The sequence below is a fragment of the Cydia splendana genome, chromosome 18, assembly GCF_910591565.1.
Source record: "Cydia splendana chromosome 18, ilCydSple1.2, whole genome shotgun sequence".
Lineage (NCBI taxonomy): Eukaryota > Metazoa > Arthropoda > Insecta > Lepidoptera > Tortricidae > Cydia > Cydia splendana.
The window spans coordinates 12,022,240-12,043,702 of record NC_085977.1 but is presented as its reverse complement, the minus strand read 5'-3'; the positions used below and the strand labels follow the sequence as shown (position 1 = coordinate 12,043,702).

At 40.4% G+C, this 21,463-nt stretch overlaps 1 protein-coding gene across 1 annotated transcript; it reads right to left on the bottom strand.

Annotated features, from left to right (window-relative positions):
• Window positions 1–1,144: 1,144 nt before the first annotated feature.
• LOC134799610 (chromosome-associated kinesin KIF4) lies at window positions 1,145–21,137 on the bottom strand. The gene is made up of 22 exons (XM_063772048.1): window positions 21,012–21,137; window positions 20,463–20,853; window positions 19,356–19,457; window positions 18,505–18,696; window positions 17,749–17,908; window positions 15,709–15,920; window positions 15,033–15,195; window positions 13,916–14,423; window positions 12,871–13,059; window positions 12,067–12,240; window positions 10,538–10,741; window positions 9,796–9,950; window positions 8,764–8,912; window positions 7,640–7,884; window positions 6,504–6,623; window positions 6,305–6,355; window positions 5,693–5,887; window positions 5,009–5,281; window positions 3,708–3,754; window positions 3,394–3,637; window positions 2,339–2,405; window positions 1,145–1,246 (listed from the first exon to the last, which is right to left on the bottom strand). The coding sequence occupies exons 2-21, from the start codon at window positions 20,704–20,706 to the stop codon at window positions 2,394–2,396; spliced, it is 3,639 nt and encodes a 1,212-aa protein (XP_063628118.1). The 5' UTR covers window positions 20,707–20,853; window positions 21,012–21,137; the 3' UTR covers window positions 1,145–1,246; window positions 2,339–2,393.
• Window positions 21,138–21,463: the final 326 nt, after the last annotated feature.

Sequence of the window (21,463 nt, the reverse complement as noted above, 5' to 3'; positions counted from 1 at the left end):
ACAGAAATTAATAAACTATATATTATATATTTTAAGGAATATTATCAAAATTTAGTATATAAGGCTCTATTACTTACATTTTTTTCATATTTTTTCTCGTAATTAAATGTTGACATAATTTGAAAGTTCCTTGACTTTGACAGGAAAAACTTAACCATCGACAATAAACTAGATTTTTTACCACCAAAGAACGAATGAAATAGCGCAACCCTGTTTCCGATTCAGTGTTGTCACATGTAAATAGCATTTATGTTTAGACTTTGATTCCATCGGGGAACACTGATGAGTCGCGCCGCGACTTTGAGTTCTCTACGCGGCTGTTGCAGTCGCGGGTACAAGTTGTGCTACGGAAATCGACAGATTTGACAGCCGCGGGAATGTCGACTCGAGTCGCGGTCTAAGTCGCGGATGCAAGATGTGCTAGAGGTGCAGAGTCTCTCACGATCATGACTTCATGACTGTTTCTCCACGCTGTGCGCATTCGTCGCTAATGCTTTTACTTAGGGCATCCTAAAAATTCCTGGACTGGCCGCTTAGAAAAAATAAGTCGTGTCATATATCAGAATCCAGAAACTTTCAGTATGGCCCACGTACCACCACGCACTTCGCATATATCCATCGATGGACCTTATAACAAAAGGCATAAGGTCTACTGATGTACAGTTAACAGTGTGGGCGATGGTTTATACTCCGAGCATGCAAATTTTTATCGACTTGGCAGTTCCAACGCAACATACCCCATAACCTCGTTAAGGCTCAGGGCCCTACCTATACTTACTATTTTTTACGTTGGCTCAGCTACCCAAAATGAGACATGGCCTGCGACACAAGACAGCGCCGCTTTTCTTGGTCTTGTGCGACCTCTCGCCAATAGTGAGTATTACTGCAATGATCTGCCGCCAGAGTGCAGCACTTTAGATTTGATTAACGCACTAATTCATTTCAATTGAACAATTTATTAGTGCCACTAAAAAAAAGTAAGAACTTTGCCTAAATAATTGAACATAGCGATTACGCATGTACATGCAAAAACCTCAACACCCAAATTAACATGCAAACTAAAAATGAAACAAAACTACGTAATAAATACGAATTTATTTCGTTATAACCTCCTAATTTTCATAATTCAATGCAACATCGTCATTTTCGGCGGAGCGTATAAGTAAATTTGTAAAGGCGTAAATATTTAAACACATTAAGGATATAGATTATAAATACTATGCGGCATCCAGGGGATTAAGTCAGTCTGGAAAAGAAAATTTTACATGTGAATAATTTGAACGAACAACAACGCACTTATAACCTTATTGCAACGAGATAAGGTCTATCAGTTAACGATGTTGACGATGGTACGAAGCCTAGTTTGGGTAACGAAAGGTAACAACCGCAAATTCATAAAAGCGCCTGACGCGACCTGCAAAATTGCATAGACACATTATGAGTGAATTCATTCCTAAAGTGGCTATGTAATTTTGCGATTCGGTGTACGTAATGCTATATTTCTATACTTCTGAAATTTGGGATAAAGCAAAAATGGTAATCCTACAGATTTTTGCTGTTAAGGGGCTACCCCACGCCAATGACCTTCGATCTGAATCCCTTAGTTTTCTAATGTTTTTTGTAGCTTATTATATTAACAGCAACGACTTTAAGCAATATAGTATCCCATATTTACTTCAAAGTTCATTGTCTTCGAGATATTTGGCATCAAAGTTGAACAATTTTAGGCTAAAAAACTGGTTTTCCGGCCATAACTTTTGTGTTAATTAGTATAAAATTAAAACCCTGGACACGTTTTTCGAGACGTCAAAGACGAACCCAAATATGTAGATTTCGTACAAGTAAGATCCTTCACTGCAAACTAGATACAAAAAAAGTGTTTTTTTAGACAATGGTTAAAAAATTCATAAAAAAATAAGTATTCATTTTTTTCATAATCCGGTGGACAAAACCGGAGATAAAAGATTGAAAAACCGATAACCGTTTGTCTTAAAATTCTATCTGTAGTGCAAAAAAAGGAGATACGGTTCAAAACTTGTCAAAAATCGATGAAAACCTCGGGTAGCCCCTTAATTAAGTTCATACGCGTCACGTCGCTGACAAAAGTTGACCTTTTGATGAATGCCTCGAAATTTGAACATAATACTCAAGTGCTTTGTCGTGTCGCGTCTCAGTTTAGACAGCGACAAGAAAATCCGTTTTTTTTGCAGTAAATTAGAAAAAGAAACTACTTATTGAACAATACTTTAAGACATCACATCACTAACGAAATGTATCTACTGATTTGATTCTAAAGTAATCAATTTACTATGACGCAAACAAATTAGTACTTTCTTACCTATTCGTCGTTAGAGAAAAAGTAACTCCTCTGTCTTTTCTTTACGAACGTTAGGTTAGGGTGACTTCTGGAAAGAAACAAGACATTATTAGCAAAGCAAGCAAGACTTAAGTTAAATCTATAATATACAACTCAAGATACATAGTTCTGCATAGCAATAATTACAGATTAGACTACTCTAAAAGCTCTACCTAGGTCTAAGCTCTATGTCATAGACTAACTACAAATATGCTTTGCAGAACTATGCACTTACTGAGGGCAAACTTTTGGTGCCACGATCCTTCTTTTTAAAGATGTGCCAAATCCCAGACAAGTTTTTGTAAAATGAATACTTCTCGTTTCTCCTTTAAAAAGCAAAAAAATATGTGTAAGAATTTGGTGTTCTGTGCACTCGACAATATATATTACTCGTTTGTTTTTAAATATATTTAACATAGAATAGTTTTATCCTTCTCAACTAGTGATCCAAAGGACACGAGCCTTTTAGCTCTTTTTTTAGGGCTCGCCTCATTTCTTGACGCCTAAAAGGCTAAAAGCCTATTTAGCTCTTTAGCCCCCGAGCCTAGTTCTATTTAAGATCCTAGACTCTTGGGGCTAATAACCTTATTAAGCTCGGCCAGCCGGTCGGGGACTAAAGAGCTAAATAGGCTTTGTTTTAGGGGCTTAATAAGGTTATCAGCCCCAAGATTCTAGGCTCTTAAATAGAACTAGGCTCGGGGGCTAAAGAGCTAAATAGGTTTTTAGCCTTTTAGGCGTCAAGAGATGAGGCGAGCCCTAAAAAAAGAGCTCCAAAGGGTCGAGTCTTTTGGATCACTATTCTCAACACTATGTTTGCCTAACGTGATTCCTACAATGTCGCAAAAGATCGAAAGTGGAGGCATACGCTGTTAAAGCTTAGTGCAAGCTGTGTTAGCCAAATTATTGTTGCAATAAAACAGTTTGCTTGTGATTATAAACAGCAAAGAAGTTATTTTTGTCAAGTACACAGAAAATCCGTATACTGTTTATCTATCAGTAAGAGCATAGTCCCCAAACATCATAATTATTAATGTAACCTCCCGCATCAGTAGCTTTACTACATTCGCAAGCACATTATATTTGGCCACGTCCATCCCGTATTGTACTATATTGTTGGCGCAGTATGAAGACATAGGCGCCACACAAGTGTTGTATACTAGTAATGCGAACATCCATTTCTGTGTCTGGTTGCTTCTTAGACTTCTGTTTGTCAGCGGCCGTTCTCTCTGTTTGACAGGCGTGAGCTGTTGCAGGGTTGACTCGGGGCTAGTCGGGAGTAAGCTAGGTGGGAAATGATTAGGGTTAGTTTTGGGAAGGTGGAGTGGGAAAAGGTTAAATTAATGATACTTACTTGGTGCCGAAGTATGAAGGCGGTGTTGTGTCCAGCACACTGGTTGGCTGTAAAAATAATAGAATATTGTTAGTTTTTGTCAAAAATGTTATACAAAATTTTATTGCTGACTGCAGGCAAAGAGAATAGATAGTATAGAGGGGTCCTGTCATAGTAAATTATGTAGTCACAGTAAATTTACTGCCATCTATTGACACACGACTAAAACTCCAAATGAAAACGTATAAAATTATCATAAAAATGTATATATATGGATAAATGATTTTATTATTTTTATATCATTTTGACCCATGTTCATTCACTGATATCTATGTGTTAAAATTATTAAATATGAAACGGTGTCGTCACGCCATCTAGCCGACCATAGGCCAAAGGTGTGTGCGCCATCTATCCGAGAATGACTTTTTCTTGATTTCCGAGGCACGTTTTTTCCTTAGACTTTATTCATCTTATAAAGTTACATATGTCTTTGCTGCAGGTATGGACTTTTGTTTCGTCAGTGGTCTAAATACTCATCAAGAAAATTTTAACAAGCCCAAATATAATGTAACAAAGGTAGCATTATACTGCCCTCCTAAGCCGAATAGCGCTATCTTAAAAACAAATGATTTTGAAAATGGAATTCTCAGTAATAAAAACTGAATTTTCTTTTGAGATAGCGCTCTTTGGCTTAGCAGGGCAGTATATGCATTCAGAATTTCTACAGCAATAAATTTCAAGGTTTCGATTAGACCTTGGAAACTGGCAATAGCGTTATTTAAACTAACTAATGTACCGCCAATGTCTTCCACACTCAAATCTGTGTTTGTGTATAAGGTATTTAACTAACCCTATCCACACACACATCCATCACAACTTCTTTCGCAAATGCTGTCTCCACTGTCTCGCTTGTCCCTTAGACTGTACTTTACTAACCGTGTTCTCCTTCTCCTCGCTATCCGACGCATTAGTAGAAGAAAGCTTCTTATTCTTGCACAACGCCGGCTGGCACCGACAGCTACTCCCGCACCCATTCCCGGCCTTCACACCACACATCTTAGTGAAGCAACTTCTTTCGCAAATGCTGTCTCCACTGTCTCGCTTGTCCCTTAGACTGTACTTTACTAACCGTGTTCTCCTTCTCCTCGCTATCCGACGCATTAGTAGAAGAAAGCTTCTTATTCTTGCACAACGCCGGCTGGCACCGACAGCTACTCCCGCACCCATTCCCGGCCTTCACACCACACATCTTAGTGAAGCAACTTCTTTCGCAAATGCTGTCTCCACTGTCTCGCTTGTCCCTTAGACTGTACTTTACTAACCGTGTTCTCCTTCTCCTCGCTATCCGACGCATTAGTAGAAGAAAACTTCTTATTCTTGCACAACGCCGGCTGGCACCGACAGCCACTCCCGCACCCATTCCCTGCCTTCACACAGCCGCACATCTTGGTGGAGCAGCTGCCGCGGCAGGTGCAGTGCGTGGTGCCGCCGCTGTCGCGCTTGACGGCGCGGCTGGGCTCGCGCTCGCGGAGGCGCTCGTTCGAGTTGTTGGCGTTGTCGGCGGTGAAGTTGTTTGTGAGGCGGGACCGGTGCGCCTGTGGGGAAATTAGATTAGTTGGGCGAATTAGAATGAGAATTCATGAGAATTAGAACTAAGAGATTTTATACTCTGGCAAGCCAACTTTGTCAGTAGAAAAAGGCGCGAAATTCGAATTTTGTATGGCAGATCGATCCTTCGCTCCTTCATCCGTCGCCTTTTCTACTGACAAAGCTGACTTGCCACAGTATAATTTATTGATTTGCCTATTCAACTAAGGAAAAATTCGAATAAATTTGTCTATAATATATATTATACGTATCGCACCGTAAGCGCGCTTCAAGTAGACGCGGGCGCGCGACGCTGCCAATTAAATTCTGAACGTAACTACTGCCCCAAAAGGTTGAAATTCCATTGACGCGTCCGACGAGTAAGAAGCGTCCTAACTCTAACCGTTTGATGACCGTACCTGTATACGCTTGTACAGCGGCGTGGCTCTCCAATCAGGATCGTCGTCATCATTCTCTCTGTCCTCTTCCTCCTCATCGGAAATCTCTACGTATTCAGTCTTCTTATCTCCCTCTTTCTTGCCCTTCTTCTGTTTCTTGGCGTTCCCATTCGTGGACGCTGTGCGAAGCTGCTCTAGTTCGTCAGACAACTTTTTCTGGAATTTTATTATGATAAATATATTAATTGATGGTAATTCTATGTACTTTTGTTTGTTTATTTCATTCCTTTTCAAGAATTCCAGCTGACAATTTGCTTTTAACTTAATGAGAATAATGAGTTACCATAACTTTTTGCGATTCATAGGTTTCTAATCACTTCATACCTATAACCTATAAACTTCTTCATATTTTTATCAGACTGTGATATTGGTATGTGTGCTATTAATTGTGATATTTTTCCCCATAAATAGTTGCAGTAATACGGCTAATTTCAAAACAATTATTACACCCATTTCTAAATTTTGTTATTTTAGTTGTACCTAATGTAATAACTAAAATACCTACCAAAACCCAGTGACGGTAAAAAAAATTACGACATATCTATCTACAAAACCATGTAATCAGTAACATACATTTTCAGCTTCAATTTTGTCCAACTTTTCTCGCTGATACTGAATCACGATCTGCAGATGTTATTTCAAGTTATTCTAAACTAAAACTCGAGATAAAAAAAGGCTATCTCGCTCCCTACCTACAGAAAAAAAGAGACAACAATCTACAATAAAACGTAAGGAACCAATAAGGGTAGTATATTTTGAGCACGCTACATACATTCTCGGCCTCGACCTGGTCCAGTTTTTCTTGCTGGTATTGTATCACGTTCTGGAGGTGCTGGCACGCTTGACTCTTGTTGCCTACGACGCCGCGTTGAAGGGCGACTAGCGCTGTTAGCTGAAATATAAATTAATTAGCTCATGAGAATACGTATAAAAATACGTATATGGTTTGACCCATTGGTTGACTGGTAGAGAATGCCTTAGGGCATTAAGTCCGCCATTTGTACCTTCATGTGTTGTGCAATAAAGATTAAAATAAATAAATAAATCATAATACAATGTCGAAGAGACTAAGAGTTAGACCAAGAAAAATGCAGCGATTTTGATAGCCCACGCAGTGCAAGTGTTATTTTAAACGTCAAACTTCTATGAAATTATGACGTTTAAATAACACTTGCACTGCGTGGGCTATCAAAATCGCTGCAGTCTTTTCTTGGTCTAACTCTAGAAAGAAGGTTTATTATTTTCCACTGCCAGATAGCGCTGTAACTTCTAATCTGGCAAACAAATTAAAAGGAGTAGACTGCAAGCCAGATGCAAATTGCTTCTGTCATCGCATTCCGTGCGATAACTCGTAAAGTGGTTAAGGGTGATGTGTAATGAACCCTCGTGGACGTCATCAGCTGGTGGTGGGTTCAGTTGAGGAACGGGATTCATTACACATTGCCCTTAACCACTTTACGAGTTTTCGCCCGGGATGCTCATGGAAATCTGTTCCTGGCACGCCGTCTAGAGGTCTATTATTTCACATAGGGTAATTGCGTCAGTTTACTGTCCGGTGTCAGTTTCCGTTCACTTGACGGATTAGCAAATAATACATTTCATTTATAATTTGCTAATTGCGAAATATAATTTTTATGTAGATAGATAAATTGTTTAGATATTAAGGATTGCAAATAAGTCCAAATTTGTGCAGCAATGAAGGTTTAAGTATATTCAAATTTCGTTAAGTGGACGAAAACTAGAGCCGGACGAAAACTAGCGCAATGACCCTATTACGTAAACACTTAACAGAAGGAGCAGAGCAATGAGCATTGATGACCATTTCTAACTGATAAAGTTAGAAAAACACGGGTAGTCTATACCGCGCGCAAGATACTGTCGCAGTGCACTCGTGTTAAGCCTACTTACCTTTTGTTCGCTCTGCAGCTTATGGTTGGCCAGTTTCTGCTCCAAGTCCGCTTTACAATTTTCGAATTCCATCAGCAGCCTGTCGTGCGCCTCCTTAATCTCCTCGTAGCGCGCCTGGTAGCCCTTCTCGCTCTGGTTCTGGAGTTCTTTCTTGGCTTCTACTAGGAGGTCGAAGAGGCATTTGAGGGCGACTTTAGCTTCAAGCATGGATTGGACGTTGTCCCATTGGGTGCGGGATTTATTTTCTGGAAAAGGTATATAATATTAATTTATGAGGCGAAATCATCAGGCCCTCAGATTGTTAAGTTTTTTTTGGTAGCCGGCTAAATATGTAATTTTGGGCGCCAACCAAACGCTAGTACTTACGTCCCGGCCACGACATTGCGCGACCGGCGACGGCGGCGGCGACAACCATAGGTTGGAGCGAGACACAGCGATCAGACTTTTCGTTTCCACCTATTGTTGCCGCCGCCGCCGTCACCGGTCGCGCAACGTCGTGGCTGGGCCCTTAGGCCTTTGTACACCTACGATTACCAACGTTTAGTAGTAATTATTTAACCACCAAAGAAGATGTACCAGCACTAACTAATTCAGTCCGCACTGAACACCCTGCAATAATTATCCAAGATCTCGTGGCCAATGATGATGATTCGCTAGCGACTCACTCACAATAAAACAGTCTGAGCGAAATACACTGCAAGTAAGTAAAGTCGCTAGGGTAAATACACGGTAGGCTATAAGGCTGTAGTGTGCCAATAGGGGATATTACTGCAGGGGATATTCCGCCGCCAGAGTGCAGCACTACCGACTCTAGTAAATTCATAGACTAACTTATACAGACTGTGGCTTAAAGTGTTTTTGACATGTTTTCACAGACAATAAAATATGACATTGATGCATCAAGGCGGTTTGTTAACAAGGGCCTACCGGTAAACGCGAAAATCGAAATTTAGTTATCTGCCTCCTTATCGCTCGAATATGCAAGAGTGATAGAGAGGTTAGATAACGTAATTTCGATTTTCTTGTTTCGCGGTAGACCCCCAGATTGTGACACATAGTGGTAGTGGCGCTACCTACGCAGAGTTTCGCGTAATTTTCCCTATTGGCGTGGCGGGTAAACTTACCCTGATCTGCTGTGAGTATCTTCTGCTGCAGGTCAGATATCTGTGCTTTGCGAAGCGCCAGATTATCTTCGAGCTCGGCTATCTTTTGCTGGTTTTCCTCGCTGTCAGGGCCCTTGCGGAGGACTTCTATCTGTTCCGTAATCCACGCTCTGAAGGGTAGTATCATTAATTCATTATTAATCAACCTCACAAAGTAATTGTTTTAGTCTTGTCTGGTTCATACTTCATACTTATAATTTATAGTTAATCTAAGACTTAGGACCACTTCCACTTTCCCTAACCCAGGATTAACCGGTTAAATCTGGAGTTACCATGGTAACCAGTACAATTCGACTTTGGGTTAACGGTTTAACCGGTTAACCCAGGTTAGTGGGATGGTGCAAGTGGAACTAAGAGATTGCGGCTTTGCAAAATAATGGGTTATTTGCTTCTACATTTTATAAATATTGATAACTTTTAAAACACCTTTTGTGATATAAAACTATTGAAACGGATTATATCGCGTATATTGAATACATACTACATCCCGACGGGTTTTGTAAGTATAAGTAAGTAGTTTTTGCACAGTACAGTTTTTCCTCAGTCACCCGTTGACCACGAACGCTGTAAAGGGTTGTACGGGTGGGGTACGGGTGTTAGTATGTATTTAATATACGCGATATAGTCCGTTTCAATAGTTTTATTTCATGAGTAACTATCGCGGTAACTGAAGACAACAACCTTTGGTGATGGTGAATATCTGTCCAACTACTAGGTAAATTGTATGTTAACCTTTCGAACGCCCCGCCTATTATGGCCAGTTGCACCAACCACAATTAACAGACTGATCATGATCAACGCCAATCACCAAAAACTATGAAAGTTTCCATACAGCAAAATTTAACGAACGCTAAAACGGTGACAGACGGTTTGGTGCAACCGACCCTTATACACAACGCGCCATAGTCAACCTTATCGAAATGCACAAAGGTTAATATTACACTGTAACCGTGGACGTCTTTGGAGGTAAAGCGTTAAGCTTGCTTTAAATACCTGTACTCCATGAGTTCCTCGAGCGATTTCTCTGCCTCAACAATGCTAAGATGTACTTCCAGCTCTTGTTCTATATACTGCTGGACGGCTCCTGCTTTCACGTTGCCCTTGGCGCTACGCTTCATTTGAGTCTGCTTCTGCCTGTCTAAGGCTTCCTGTGAAATAAAATTTAATTTTAGAAGTCTTCTCAAGTATGTGCAGCTTACAGATTACTTCTCTAGACGCTTCGCTAGTCATAAGCGAGATATAATTTCACTGTTACTGTTCTGTGATTAAGAGTAGGTATATACGTGAAGACATTTACAGAGTTGAATTTAAATTATCGTTTATTTATGCAGGATTTAATTCCAACTGGGCCCCTGCTTCCTCCATCTTCCTCTTAAGCACGTTCTGCTGTTTAGGGTGTAGAAACTCCATCTTAGCAATGGCGTTGGCTTGCGGTTCTCATTGACTCGTCGGCAAGTACCTTACCTTAAGTCTCTTGTTGACGGCGACTGCGTCCTCCATCTTCCTCTTAAGCACGTTCTGCTGCTTGGCATGTGGCGACTCCATCTTGGCCATAGCGTTGGCTTGCGGTTCTCATTGACTTGTCGGCAAGTACCTTACCTTAAGTCTCTTGTTGACTGCGACAGCTTCCTCCATCTTCCTCTTAAGCACGTTCTGCTGTTTAGCGAGGAGAAACTCCATCTTGGCAATGGCGTAGGCTAGCAGGTCCTCATTGATTCGTCGGCAACTACCTTACCTTAAGTCTCTTGTTGACGGCGACCGCTTCCTCCATCTTCCTCTTAAGCACGTTCTGCTGCTTGGCATGTAGCGACTCCATTTTGGCCATAGCGTTAGCGCGCTTGCGGTCTTCGTTCCGGAGCCGGAGCATGGCGCGTTCGTTGTCGGCCTTCCATTTGCGGAATTTCTCGCTTTCTTCGCGCATTTGCCGGATTATTTTCACCTGCGTAAGGATTTGATAAATTTGTACTTCACTATAATACGAAATTGAACGTCTAAAGCCGACAGAGATGTAAAAATGTACATATGTGGCTCTGGCTTTCCATCAGAGAAGGGTCCTTATGCTTCATCTGCAATGAGGACGGTTCTATCAGAATTTCTGATGGAATTCCAGATGGAAACGTCCTTATTGCACTTGAAGCATAAGGACCCTTCAGTGATGCAAAGCCACAATCGTTTAATGTTGTACTTGATCTTTTTGTGACATCAGACACACTTTATCGATCTATGGAAAGATAATAGCTAAACTCGGAAATTTGTTATAAAAAATCACTTTTCCGCTAGATGCAAACTATCGCGAATACGGTATAGGTGTATATGTCTATGAACCCAAACTATATGATCGAAGACTGTGGGGCTATGAAAGTTATATGGCTTACGGTAATGATGACTATGCTATAGATACATTTTCGACACAAAAAAAAACTTTCCAAAGTACATACTATCTCTCTTTCCAATGGAATATTAACGAAATCGACAATAAACTTCTTTTTTAAATCTTCCATCCACTGTCCTCGACCATGCGATAGTTCATCTCCGATCTCTCTCATACAGAACTAAATAAAAAGAGAGACTATACTTAACAATTGAGGGACAATAATTAGTGGGGTTAAAATTGTCTGTCATTGACTTCGAGCAACACCGGCTACCAAGTAGGAAGTGGCGCCCTGAATATTTTTCTACAATTTCATGTCGGATTATAAAACTTGCACTTTTAGTTAATTTAACCTTTTGAACGCCACAGACGGCAATTAACGTCAACGAAAAATCGTGACAACGACGCAAAGACGGCATTTGACGTCGATCGGTTTTTGATGAAAATCTACTGAAATTTTTTTTTACGTTGGCATTATTTATTCACAAAACGAAATTTTACCCCCGTGGCGTCAGTGGCACGGCAAATGGATGCGCCGTTTGGCGATCAAAAGGTTAAATACCATAAAACAAGAGTTTTGAGAGATACCCAGGAAAACGTAGCCATGGCAACATCTGACAAAAAAGTTGATTCACCCATATAATTTTCACTGCATTTCAATTCAACTCGTTTAATTTCCTTACTGAACAGATGATTTTATTTCTACCGATGTATTTCTTAAATAAATAATAAATAAATATCTGGGGACATCATACACAGATCAACCTAGCCCCAAACTGCAAAGCTTGAACTATGGGTGCTAGGCGACGATATACATACTTATATAGATAAATACATACTTATATACATAGAAAACACCCATGACTCAGGAACAAATGGACCGTCGTCCTTACCTTAGTAACTTTCATGGCCTTTAACTCAGCATTGAGCGAATTAATCTTAGCCTCGTTCTTTTCTTTATTCTTGATGATGGAGGCCTGCTGCTGGCATTTCTTCTTGAGGTCAGTAATCTCGGCTTCCAAGGTCTGGACCTTGGTGCGACGTTCTTCGTGGGTTGGATCCTTACTCTAAATGGGAAAATTATTGACTTTTCTGTATTTTGTATTAGACTTTTTATTGTTCTACTGGTAAAGCTCATTAGCTTCCCATTGGAATTTTTCTTAATCTGAGTTTTAATAAATAAAGTGACTAGTAGCCTAAACATGACTGCCTTAGCACTGTCAGACTTACATATATGCTAACGTCTACGTAACTTATTTACTCGCTCGCACTAATATGTGACGATCCACGAGAAAAGGTACCTTATGGCGGCTGGCGCTTACGTCGCATAGCACCGCAATAGTATTGGAGCGGCGTTTATTAATCTATTTTTATTTTATTTATTTAAGGAATAATAGCGTAAGCGCCAACCGCCATAAGGTACCTTTGCCCGTGGGACGTCACATATTATGAACACCCTACCTTACTATTCCTCAGCTGCTGCACTAGCTCCTCCTTCTCCTTTTCCAAGAGCGCTATCGTCTCCTCATTCTCCTTGAGGTTGTTGTGGCTGTCCAGCATGTCCTTGTTGTTGGCCAGGATCGCTTGCACCACGGACGCCTTGATGGCCATGGCGCGGTTTAACTCTTGTAGCTCTTGGTTTAGTGCCGCCTAGAATATGACCTGTTATACGTCACATATTATTATGAACACCCTACCTTACTATTCCTCAGATGCTGCACTAGCTCCTCCTTCTCCTTCTCCAGTAGCGCTATCTTCTCCTCATTCTCCTTGAGGTTGTTGTGGCTGTCCAGCATGTCCTTGTTGCTGGCCAGGATCGCTTGCACCACGGACGCCTTGATCGCCATGGCTCGGTTTAACTCTTGTAGCTCTTGGTTTAATGCCACCTAGAATATGACCTGTTATACGTCACATATAATGAACACCCTACCTTACTATTCCTCAGCTGCTGCACTAGCTCCTCTTTCTCCTTTTCCAAGAGCGCTATCTTCTCCTCATTCTCCTTGAGGTTGTTGTGGCTGTCCAGCATGTCCTTGTTGTTGGCCAGGATCGCTTGCACCACGGACGCCTTGATCGCCATGGCGCGGTTTAACTCTTGTAGTTCTTGGTTTAATGCCACCTAGAATATGACCTGTTATACGTCACATATAATGAACACCCTACCTTACTATTCCTCAGCTGCTGCACTAGCTCCTCTTTCTCCTTTTCCAAGAGCGCTATCTTCTCCTCATTCTCCTTGAGGTTGTTGTGGCTGTCCAGCATGTCCTTGTTGTTGGCCAGGATCGCTTGCACCACGGACGCCTTGATCGCCATGGCGCGGTTTAACTCTTGTAGTTCTTGGTTCAATGCAACCTGGAATATGATATATTTATGAAATGTGTAGTTATCTCTCTTGCCTATAGATTGGTGATCTATGTAGTATCAAGTTAAGACAACCTACATACATATTAGATAACCTTAATACCCGTACCGTACGGTATCACGCGCGCAATAAACGCGCCTTACAAAGAACGGAAACGCTCCAGAAGCACTCTTTGCAGTTACTTGTCCAGAAACTGAATTCATACACCAGAAAGATCAAGATCAGAAGATTTATAATAAATACAGTTAATGCTACAACTCAAGCATTTGTTTTATTTAACGCCTCACTTTACATGGCGAACTTGCGCCAACAAGTTAAAAATAAAATAAATATGTATAACTTTGAATAATTGGTTAATAAATATAAGCAGAAATGTATACCTGTCCCATAGCTCTCTTCTCTTCTTCAAGCACCGCCTGATCTTCACTCAGCACCACATCCTCCCCTTCCTCGCCCTCATCCTTCGTGAACGACAGCTTTATCTCGTAATCTATCAACTCCTCATTCGTCTTAAAGTTCACCGACTGCAAATCTTCTAGCTTACTCTTAATCTCCTTAATATAATCCAGCACTGTCGTCTTATTTTTCTCATCTTTACTTTCATTTAGATTGTCTATGGTTTGGTTGCATTGTTCCGTGAGCTCGTTGAGTTTCTGCTCTATTTTGTCTTTGGCAGCTTCGGCTAGGAGCGCCTTTTCGCATAGATTTGTGTTCTCGATGAGCATGTTTCCGAGGTGTTCGGTGACTTGCTTGTGTTTTTTGAGCAGTTCAGCGTATTTGGCTTTTTCGCGCTCGATTTCTTCGATAAGTTTTTCGTTGTTTTGCTCGCTGACGGTGGGGGCTTTGCCGAGTAGTTGGAGTCTTAGTTCGTTTACTAAGTTATTTAGCCTGTAAAAAGTTTAAAACCACATAAACAGAGGAGTTGGTTTGATATTACAGAAATAAAAAATATTAAAGGATTGAAAGATGCTAACATGGATAAAATAGAAATCTTAAAACAATGCAATCCGCTCGTTTATAAATGAAGATTTCTAGCTACTACGACGGAGCACTAGAACCTAGCAGGATTCACGTATTACGAGTCGGCAGTCGCCATCAGATATATCGGAGCGGTCAAGGCGCTCACAAATGTCTGAACCCGCCTCTATTGTCAAGGAGTTAGAGTGCGTGTTCAGATATTGTAAACACCTTGGCCGCTCCCATATATCTGATGGCGACTGTACATTGTTTATAATATTAAACCTTTGTCTGTTCGTTTGTCCATCAGAATTGTAACAGAAAATGAGGTAGAGGCACTAGAGCCGCGTCTTAAGGTGCGTCCAGATTGCCTGAATGCGCAGCACACGCGCTGAACGCAGGCCGACTCGCACCGTTGGAATGGCTCGGCGCAAGACATAATCAACCGCACAGGCATCCACAGGCGTGGCGCGATCCGGCCTGGCTTGTAATAACACGGGCCGTGGGAACCCACCTTAAGTTATGTTTATGATGAATTACCTGACGATCTCGGCAGCCTTAGCGTCCTGGTTGATGATTGGCTTGTTGCGAATGCGTCGCGCTCGGTCCGCGTACCGCAGCGTGGATACGGTCTCATCCAGGTTGTAGTCCGCTGGGCTGACGCACGCCACCATTAGTGTCAGAGAGTTACCGCCGAGACTGTCTGTTGGGAATTAAAATACTTTCAACATTAGAACATATTTTTATTTATTTACTAGCGACCCGCCCCGGCTTCGCACGAGCTAACAAAATTATACGCCTAAACCTTCCTCAAGAATCACTCTATTGATATGTGAAAACCGCATGAAAATCCGTTCAGCAGTTTTTGAGTTTATGGCGAACATACAAACACAGAAACAGACAGACGCGGCGGGGGACTTTGTTTTAATAAGGTGTAGTGATACATTCAACTAGGTATTTGAATTCAACTAAATCCAGCAAAAATATCTTTAGCACAGCCAAGGCCGTTGTCGTTAATCAATCAATCAATCAAAACAACGTAGTAGGTAATAAGACTATTAAGACAACGTAGTAGGTATTAAGACTATTATGACAAATAAAGTGCAAGGCGTTGTCGGGTGCTATACGTTTTGCGATACCTTGTAACACACACTTATAACAAGTGTCTACACAATGTACACTCAGGTAAATTCTTGACAGCAAAGTGTTAACTTACCTTGCAGTAACCTGGTCAGCTTGCTATCCCTATAGCTAATATAACTCCTGTTGGTGCCGTCTCCAAGAGCTGAGATCACATTTCCAAGAGCCAGGAGGCCCTGGTTAATCTTCACGCCTTCCTTTAGCCGTTCGCCGCTGGCTTTCGTCTTTTTAATGCGCTCTGAACCGGCCAGATCGACTAGGTGGAACTTTGATGTGGTGGCTAGGTTTCTGAAAACGTACAGCTACGATAAAATAAGTTTTTGGCAAAAATTTCATTTTTGGTACAAGCTTTTATCGCCGACTGTACTTTTTTTTCCAGAGGCAACTAATACTCATCGAGACAATTTTAAAAACCCCAAACACAATTAGGTTTCGTTGTTTTATCACAGAGTTCCTATGGCCACCTCCGGTCTCCATCATCAGATCAGCTCGATGACACCATAATATTGCATTGTCACCCGACTTACGTATGTATGCAAAATTTCAGCTCAATCGGAAACCGGAAAGTGGATCAAATTTAACTTGCAAGATTTGATTACACACACACAGACAGACAGACAACGGTCAGGTGAAACTAAATAAAAGCTTGTAAAATATGCTTGCGAATCTTTGGCATCTGTTCCACCGACGACGAGAAAGCGACTAGCTATCGACCATTTTCTTGTTCAAAAAGACTTAATAAGAATACAAAAAAGATAGTGTTTAGAAGTACCTAATCTTATACCTTTAAACGAACAATTCTTGTATATACCTATATATTTCAGGGATCTTGGAAACGGCTGTAACGATTTCGATGAAATTTGCTATAAGGTCACTGTGGGCAAGTCCGTCTACAAGGCAAGTCCGTCAACACGTTATAACTTTTGAATTTGAAGGCGTATGCGACTTTGGAGTCCAGTCGATTAACCAGTTTTTCGCGCTAGTTCCGTCACTGTAAAACAGATGGCGCTGTGACAACCAACTTCAGAGCAATCCGCCTCAACAAGTCATTTCGTGTTTTGAACTTGAAGTCATAGTGCGACAGCCGTTCGAAAAAAAATTGTTAAAAATAGTTTCTGAAAAGATTGTGCATCAGAAAGTAACTACGTAGGTAGCATAAGAACCAGTTGTCTTTATTCTATTTTTAAAATATCAGAAATTAGCTTAGTTTGTAATTATACGTTCCACAATTTATCATATTAAAATTTGACTAAGTTGGAAAGTCCGTCTATTATGTTCAAGGCAAGTCCGTCATATGGCGACTTTCGTTAAATCAGAGATTACCAACTGTTTTTGCGACTTTAATATTATAACGATTTGATAAGGTATCAAAAAATCCTCCTGACTTTGCGCATGATGTTACTTTATTAAATTTTGATCTCAGTAAATTAAAAGAAACGATTATAATTCATTTTAAAATTACTATTGATCTTTTATTGCGGAAATCAAGAAAATAATTATGTTTAATTATTTGCCAAAAAAGGTTTACCACCCCATTTTGGTAGTATATTGTACTTGCCTTTGTTTTAGAAAAATGGTGTTTATTTCGAATCTGAACCGTATATTAACAAGTTTAAAATACACTTTTCATTGTCTTGATCCGTTCTTTTTAGGAATTTAACTACGAACATATACGCACCCATAGATTGGCTGATATCATAACTAGACGGACTTCCCTTAAACTGCACGGGAAGTCCGTCTACTCGCCGAATTTTAAAAAATGCCATTGTTTTTGCTTAATTTGTGATTGAAATGATCTGTCACTAAGGCTAAACTATTAATCATTAAATTCTTCATCGTATGCGATTACAAGCAGTAACATAGGTGAATAATTAACGGAACTAGATCACTCCAAAGTCGAAAAAAAAAAAGTATGCCGGACTTCGCCACAGTGACCTTATGGGGGTTTTCGGGGGCGCATTTTTGTGTTTTTATATGTTTTCTGAGCAATGCTCGGTCTCCCAGGTACTAAATAATAATACATGCAATAATATTGCAGGCACTAGGTATAACTTTTAAAGAATGGATTGAAAATTACGTATCAAGTGCACAGAACCTAGTTTAAACACCAACTCACTTGTCAGTCCGGCTTTCCTTAGAGATGATGATGGTGAAGACAGCATGACTCCGGCTAGAGGCTTGGTTCATGGCAGTGGAGCCTGTCACTCGGCCAGAGGAACCCTGTTCTAGTACCATCATGGTCTCCATGGTTGATGTCACGGTCAGTTCCGTTATACCTAAATGTAGAACAGTTGTAAAGTATTATGAACAGTTGTAAACTCACTTGTCAGTCCGGCTTTCCTTAAAGATAATTATGGTGAAGACAGCATGACTCCTGCTAGAGGCTTGGTTCATGGCAGTGGAGCCCGTCACTCGGCCAGAGGAACCCTGTTCTAGTACCATCATGGTCTCTATGGTTGATGTCACGGTCAGTTCCGTTATACCTACATGTAGAACAGTTGTAAAGTAATTTATGTTTTTATTAAAAAATGTGATATATAGTATGTAACTGAACGTAAAGCAATTACTCAAACTCGTTAATTTTTAGGTCATACTGAGCAACTTTTATTATGGGACCATATAGCGAAAAAAAATTTGGCTGTTTCATACATTTTGCTGGTCTGATGTTGAAATTTCCTATGAGAGAGTAATTTGTAAATAGGTATACTATTTAAACATGAATAGTAATAGAACTGAATAAATTGATAATAATTGGAATTTAAAAAGCTAAATGGTGGTGTATTCGGCTGATCTAGACAGACCTTAAGACTCGGCTTGAGTATGATTCCTATAGCTTCTATAAATATCATATCAGCTAAATTTTCATACAGACCTGGCAAAATAACTCCCTTATTGATGTCCTCCCTAATCTCAATTATAGAGTGTCCCCTCTCTTTTCCCGAGAGGAGGTCATAACATTGCTCCTGATACAGTTCCATGAACGAAACATTCACTTTGAAGATGAATTTGTCCTCATGGGTCTCTATGAAGTCAAATATGTCTGCTACTGCCTGAGGGATTACACCTATAGACAAATGACGATTTTGTAGATTATTTTTTCTTAACATAGACATATATAATAATCTATAGGTACCTAATTTTGAAACATTATGTTGTTGAACTCTGACTGTATAGCATGAGTTGCGTTCTTGCGTGCGACTCCATACATCAAGCGCGACTTCAAGGATAGACTCGCGCGCGAGAACGCAACTTATGACCGCCTGATTGGAACCCTATTGGAGAACTCCTAAGTTCTACTTTAACATTCTTGCAAGATTCTTATGTATAGATCAAATTGGGCTTGTCTCTTGGGGTTGCTGTGTCTTGTTGTAAGTTGCCTAAAAACTTAGAACTGAAGGATGAAATTAAGGGTCTCTCCACACAGCGGTATCAGCAGATGCTAGAAAAAAGCTTTTATGTCCACGCAATTAAAGCGAAAAAGACGTCGTTTGGCTCAGCTCAGCTCGGCTCAAACCTGACTACGTCTTTTTCTATCTTATTGCATAGACAAAGCATTTTCCATTGGCTATTGCCAATTCCGTGTCGATGGTTGTGGGGAGACCCTAAAAATTCATACCTTAACAATTTTTACATACCTACTTAGATCTTGCATTAAAGTAATAATCCTAGACAGAACTTCTCATTTCAATGTTTATGATATGAATACTGGATAAATTACATTACCTAGTTTAGTGAAGTCTCCGTCAGAGCCTGAATAATTTGTGCCCATTGTGTATGTCTTTCCTGACCCCGTCTGTCCATAAGCCAAAATAGTAACATTGTAACCTGGAATGAAAATAACTTTGTTTCATAGAAGGTAGGATCCTATAGAAGTGGTATACGCGTGCCTCCGTGAGGGACAAAACATAGGTAAATGCATCACTATGATTGGTATTTGTTGCCCACCATTATCCATACTAAAAAAAAGGTGGGGAACAAAAAATATGTGAGACTGTGACAAGGACCAACAATAATAGTGCTTTCTCTGCTACCCCTACTGAAAGATACGTAAGACTATCCCGTTCTGTCAGTTATCCCCACCACTCACGCCCAATCCCGTTTAATACTAGATTCATGCTTTGTTTTTATTTTATATGCCATGATAAGCATGTGCATCAGATTTCAGATGCACCTTTACTGGGGTCAAAAAACCCCATGAAAAGTATGCTCCAATAACCTCTAGCCGCCCAGAGACCTATAAAAAGGTCTCCCGTTCCATTCTAATTTGAACTTTGTGTTGACTAAATAAAATTTCATTTTGCTTGGCACGGTTTGACATATGGGCCGCTAGAGGTTAAGATTTAAACTAATTGCCGCAGCAAAGGGTTCATGTTCATACATCGGATTCTAGGGGGCAAATTGTATGACGGGATCCCTATCCGTCATACAATTTGCCCCCTAGAATCCGATGTATGGTCATGTTTAGATAATGTCTTATTGAAGTTGCAACAAGGTGCTGGCTGTAATGTGAGGCCTCTGCAAGAGCAAGGCCCTGGGCAAGTGCGCTGCTCACACCTCGTACACACACCAAATGCTTCCTCATTAATAACTCTCTCTACTAATAATTTGACCATACACTGAGGTCACTACAGTCTCTTTCAGTGTCAAGCGCCCCATTTCCAATACAAAATTAACCCGACAAGCGGGTCCTGGGCACTGAAAGTGTTAAATGAAATTATACAAAGATAAGCCTTATCAACTTTGATACAAAATAATAAATAAACAAATCAGCTTAGCTTATTTGTTCAGGTACAGAAAAAACATACTTTAACAGATGAAAATAATGATTACCTTGAAATAGCTTCGAAATAAGCCCTTTCACTGCCGTATCATAAAACTCTTGCTGTGTTATGTGTTGTGGGAATACATGGTTATACGTAAACGCCAGGTCTTTGATCTGAACTTGGTTTTCGCCGGGCACCGCTTCTATGCATTCTTCACAGCCCCTGTCAGTCTCCTGTTGCATTAAAGGCCTAATACGAAGGGCCACCTGGACCGTATCTATCGTCCCTTTGCTATTTTCCCCGTCAACCATGTTGTCTTCGGTTCAGATTGTCGAACAAACCGTTATACCGCAAATGCGGTCATGGATGGTCAGAAATCCTTTGTTGGTATGTCAATGTTTATAACCGGACAGCTTATGCCAGTTAAGTATTTTATGCCAACCAGTGACGTTATATATCTGTAATAAGGTTGAAGAACATAAGATATATAAATTCGCTTTGCTGATAATAGAAAAAATAGGTTTATTTGTGAAAGATTTGCGAAGGTTAACACCAAAACGTATAGCTAGGAAAATTAACTGTTTTCTAGTGAATTCATATGCATAAGTCTACTTACCCTACTTAAGCTTAATTTTAGGTCACTTTAGAAATAATAAACACAAATTAGCCACACCATAACACTCGCGAACATTAACAATTTTCAAAGGCACAACGGTTGGACTGATTTCAATTTGAGATGGAGATCAAACCGACGTCATTTTTGAAACATATGTTGCCATATGCGTATGCAGCGTATGCGACATCACGTCAAACAGCACCATCTGTTAGGGAATAGATTTGCCGTGTTTTAGTACCACAATAACAAACAAAAAGTAAAGCTAGCCATACATGTAGCATATGAAAATGGGAACAACGACACTTTTAGTAGAAATCATAGACTTATAATATATAGAGACGGTGTCTCAGCGAGCTGTCACTGTTGCCACTTTTGTTTAGTGTACGATTAACAATGAGGCCCACGTTGCTGTAGCCATGTCGATAAAGTCATATCGATAAACTATCGACATT